The 3201-nt window shown below is 53.6% G+C and overlaps 1 protein-coding gene across 1 annotated transcript in view; it reads left to right on the top strand.

The window, feature by feature from the left end:
* Positions 1–43: 43 nt before the first annotated feature.
* Positions 44–3201, top strand: part of TOR3A (torsin family 3, member A) — a gene marked incomplete at its 5' end in the record, with an annotated part of 4564 nt that continues 1406 nt past the window's right edge. The window contains 3 exons of the mRNA XM_009866676.1: positions 44–157; positions 868–1133; positions 1776–1951. Of these exons, the coding sequence (XP_009864978.1) occupies positions 44–157; positions 868–1133; positions 1776–1951 (556 nt within the window). The remainder of the gene's footprint in view (positions 158–867; positions 1134–1775; positions 1952–3201) is intronic.

The raw sequence follows: 3201 nt of genomic DNA, 5'->3' as shown, positions 1-3201 counted from the left end.
CCACTTGCCTGCCCGTCTGTGCTCAGACTGCTCCCTTTTCCAGCCTGGAGCTTGCCTCTGGTGGGCCGGGATTACCTGGAGACCCTCTCTGCCTGGTACTGCAGCTTTGGCAAGTGCTGCAACACAGGAGACTGCCGAATAGTCAACAACGTCACGGGTGAGTGCTGTGCTGTGTTTGGGAGACCCAAAGCAGTGCTTGTCTCTGTTGCCTCTCCTGTTGTTCCTCTTGTTGTTTGTCAATGTTTTGGTTTTTTCTTTTTTAAAAAGTGAATTTTAGCAAGTAGTCTAAGTAAAAGGCATTTCTGAGCAGGGTGCTGAGCTGGAGGGAGGGAGAGCGGCTGAGCTAAGTTCTGTTTCCCATTATTCATTGGTAGCTCTGAGACTACACAAGAGTTGTTTTTCCTTACTCTACAGCACACCTGCTCTGGGTTGCCATGAGCCCAGTCTTCATCCAGTAGCTCCCAGCCCTATGCACTGGGATCTAAACGAGCTCGGTATTCGGCCCTGGATCAGGAGGGTACACCAAGACCTGTGTGTAAGCCCTGCACAGGTATCATTGCATTTTACTGGCCCTGAGACCTCTGCTGTCCGTACCCACTGCTGGGAGTTCACAAGGACCTTTGGGCTTCAGTGCCCTCTGCAGTCGCCAAATATCTGCTGTGTTTCCAGAAGGTCAAAAAGGAGCCAGCAGGAGATTTGTGTCTTTTTGTGGGCAGTGGCTGATGCAGGCAGGCTACAAGGCAAGCTTGTCTCATTGACCCATGACTTTAATGCTACTTAGTGCTTGGCCACATCTTCTCTTCCTCTCACCTGCCCCAGCAGCTGGGCTTGCAAGTTAAGGCTGAGCTCTTGCTCTCTCTACCGTAGGGCTGGAAGCAGACCTCAATGAGCAGCTCCATGGGCAGCACTTGGCCAAAGAAGTCATCATCCGGGCAGTGCGAGGGTTCCTGCAGAGCCCGCGGCCAGAGAAGGCTCTGGTCCTCTCCTTCCATGGCTGGTCTGGCACAGGCAAGAACTTTGTGGCTCGGCTGGTGGCCAGTCACCTGTACCGGGATGGGCTGAAGAGCGAGTGTGTCAGGGTGTTCATCTCACTCTTCCACTTTCCCCACCACAAGCTTGTGGACTCATACAAGGTGAGAGCCAACAACACGGCGTCGCTGTGGGGATGGTCCAGCATGCTGGGTCTGCCTGGGATGGAGTTTGTTGTACTCACAGTAGCCCATATGGTGCCACGATTGGCATTTCTGAGTAAAACAGTGTTGTTAACACATGGGTGTTCTGGCTGCTGCTGAGCAGAGCCTGCACAGCCTCAAGGCTTTCTACTCCTGCTGTGCCCCTGCAGTCAGTAGATGGGGAGTGTGCGAGAAGTTGGGAGGGGAGACAGCAGACAGCTCACCCCAACTGACCAAAGGGATATTCCAGGTCATTTAACATGATGCTCAGGAATAAAAATTGAGGGAAACAGGTGTTGGGGTAGGAAGCCATTGCTCAGAGACTTGCTGGGCATCCATGTATTTGTGGTAGGTGTGAGTGCTTACCTTTGTATCGCTTTCTTTGATTTATTTCTTCTTCCTTTCTTCACTTATTAAACTATCTTCATCCTGACTTGCTCATTTTCTTGCTTTTGCTCTTGCTGTTCTCTGCCCTGTCCTGCCAGGTGGGAGGGCTGTGTGGCACTTAGCTGCCAGCCTGGGTTAACCCATGGCCTCCAGCATGATGATCTGGTGGCAGTGGCTGCTGCTGGGCTTCTTATGCACCTACCTGCTGCTCTGCAGGCTCAGCTGAAGAAGCAGATAAGCGAGACTGTCCAGCTCTGCCAGCAGTCGCTGTTCATCTTCGATGAGGCAGAGAAACTTCATTTCAGCCTCCTAGACGCCATCAAGCCCTTTATGGCTCACCACGACAACCAGGGCCAGGTGGATTACCGAAGATCCATCTTCCTCTTCCTCAGGTAATTTCTGGACCCCCAAAGGGATGGGATGGAACAAAGTAGTGGAATTTATCCCCCAAGGTGTGCGATATGAGGGGCTTAGGCTGCAGAGAAGGGGAAAGAAATGTCTAGCTTCTCCAAGAAGCAGTTTTGTTTATTGATGCTGGGCATCCTGTCTGGGTACAGGAGGAGCTGAGGTCTGGCTTAGCTGGGACACCAGAGCCAGTGTCTAGGCTTTGAGACAAGGAACCAGTAAGGGTCAGCGCTAGCTTGGCATCACCCCACGCAGTGGAGCAGGGAGATTCACTGCCCCAGGGAGCAAAGCTGTGGCTGCAGATCTTGGTGGGAAGTTCTTTTGCAGCGTGGGAGTGGGAGGTGGGGAGTTCCCACTACCTGGCCATGGCTGAAGGCTGAGGTGCTTTTGGCCCACTGCACTGAGAGGGGCTCATCCTGGCATCGGTGTATCCTGTGGTTTAGTTGGTTCGTTTCCCACCCAAAGGGAGAAAGGAGTTCAGTACATGCACACCTCAATACTCTCCCTGACCCAAGCCTAGGTGGAAGAGGAAAGGGACATCTCAAAACTGAGATACAAAGTTGGCACATGCCTGAAGCAGGCAATGAGAAATGCCAAGGAGACACAAGCTTCTTGTCTTTCCTTCAATTTCAGAGTTACAGCTTTCCGCTTGGTTCTGGCAATAGGCCTTCCCACAGGCTGGAGGTGGGCAGAGCATTTGTTCCCCGTCTCCCACCGTGCTCTGAGCTCCGAGCTCAGTGGTTCCTCAGGGAAGTTTCTCTGGAGGACCTGTACGTATGCCCAGGGCTTGTGGAGCTGACCACATTTCGGTCCCTGTGAGGGCCTCAGGCAGGAGCCATGGTGGAGGGGGCAAATTCTCCCTCATTGCCCGGGGCAGGGTGAATGTGCTGAGTTGACCTTGTGTCCTATCAGGCACAAGCCATACAGGTGGCAGGGGGACAATGACATCAGCCTCTGCGTGCCACCAAGCAGAGGGGAGCAGGATGCCTTGACCTGCAGTGGAGTGTAATCTTGGAGGGAGGTTCATCATAGCTGGTGGCAGTGTGACCCAGAGCTGGTGCAGGAGGACTGGCTCTGCCCCAAGGGCTCCTTTGGATATTGGCCCAGTCCTGCAGCTTTGGCCAGGTTTGGGGGACAGGATGGGAGCCTCAATGACTGTCAGGACCTCACGTCCCCCAGCAGAGAGGGTGTCCAGTGGAGTCCTTGTGTGGGAACTGCTCTGCTTTGTCCCTCAGGC

Source organism: Apaloderma vittatum, unplaced genomic scaffold, assembly GCF_000703405.1.
Source record: "Apaloderma vittatum isolate BGI_N311 unplaced genomic scaffold, ASM70340v1 scaffold15783, whole genome shotgun sequence".
In the NCBI taxonomy this organism is placed as follows: Eukaryota; Metazoa; Chordata; class Aves; order Trogoniformes; family Trogonidae; genus Apaloderma; species Apaloderma vittatum.
Note: the sequence above shows the minus strand (reverse complement) of the source record. Positions and strands in the feature narration are given on the sequence as shown.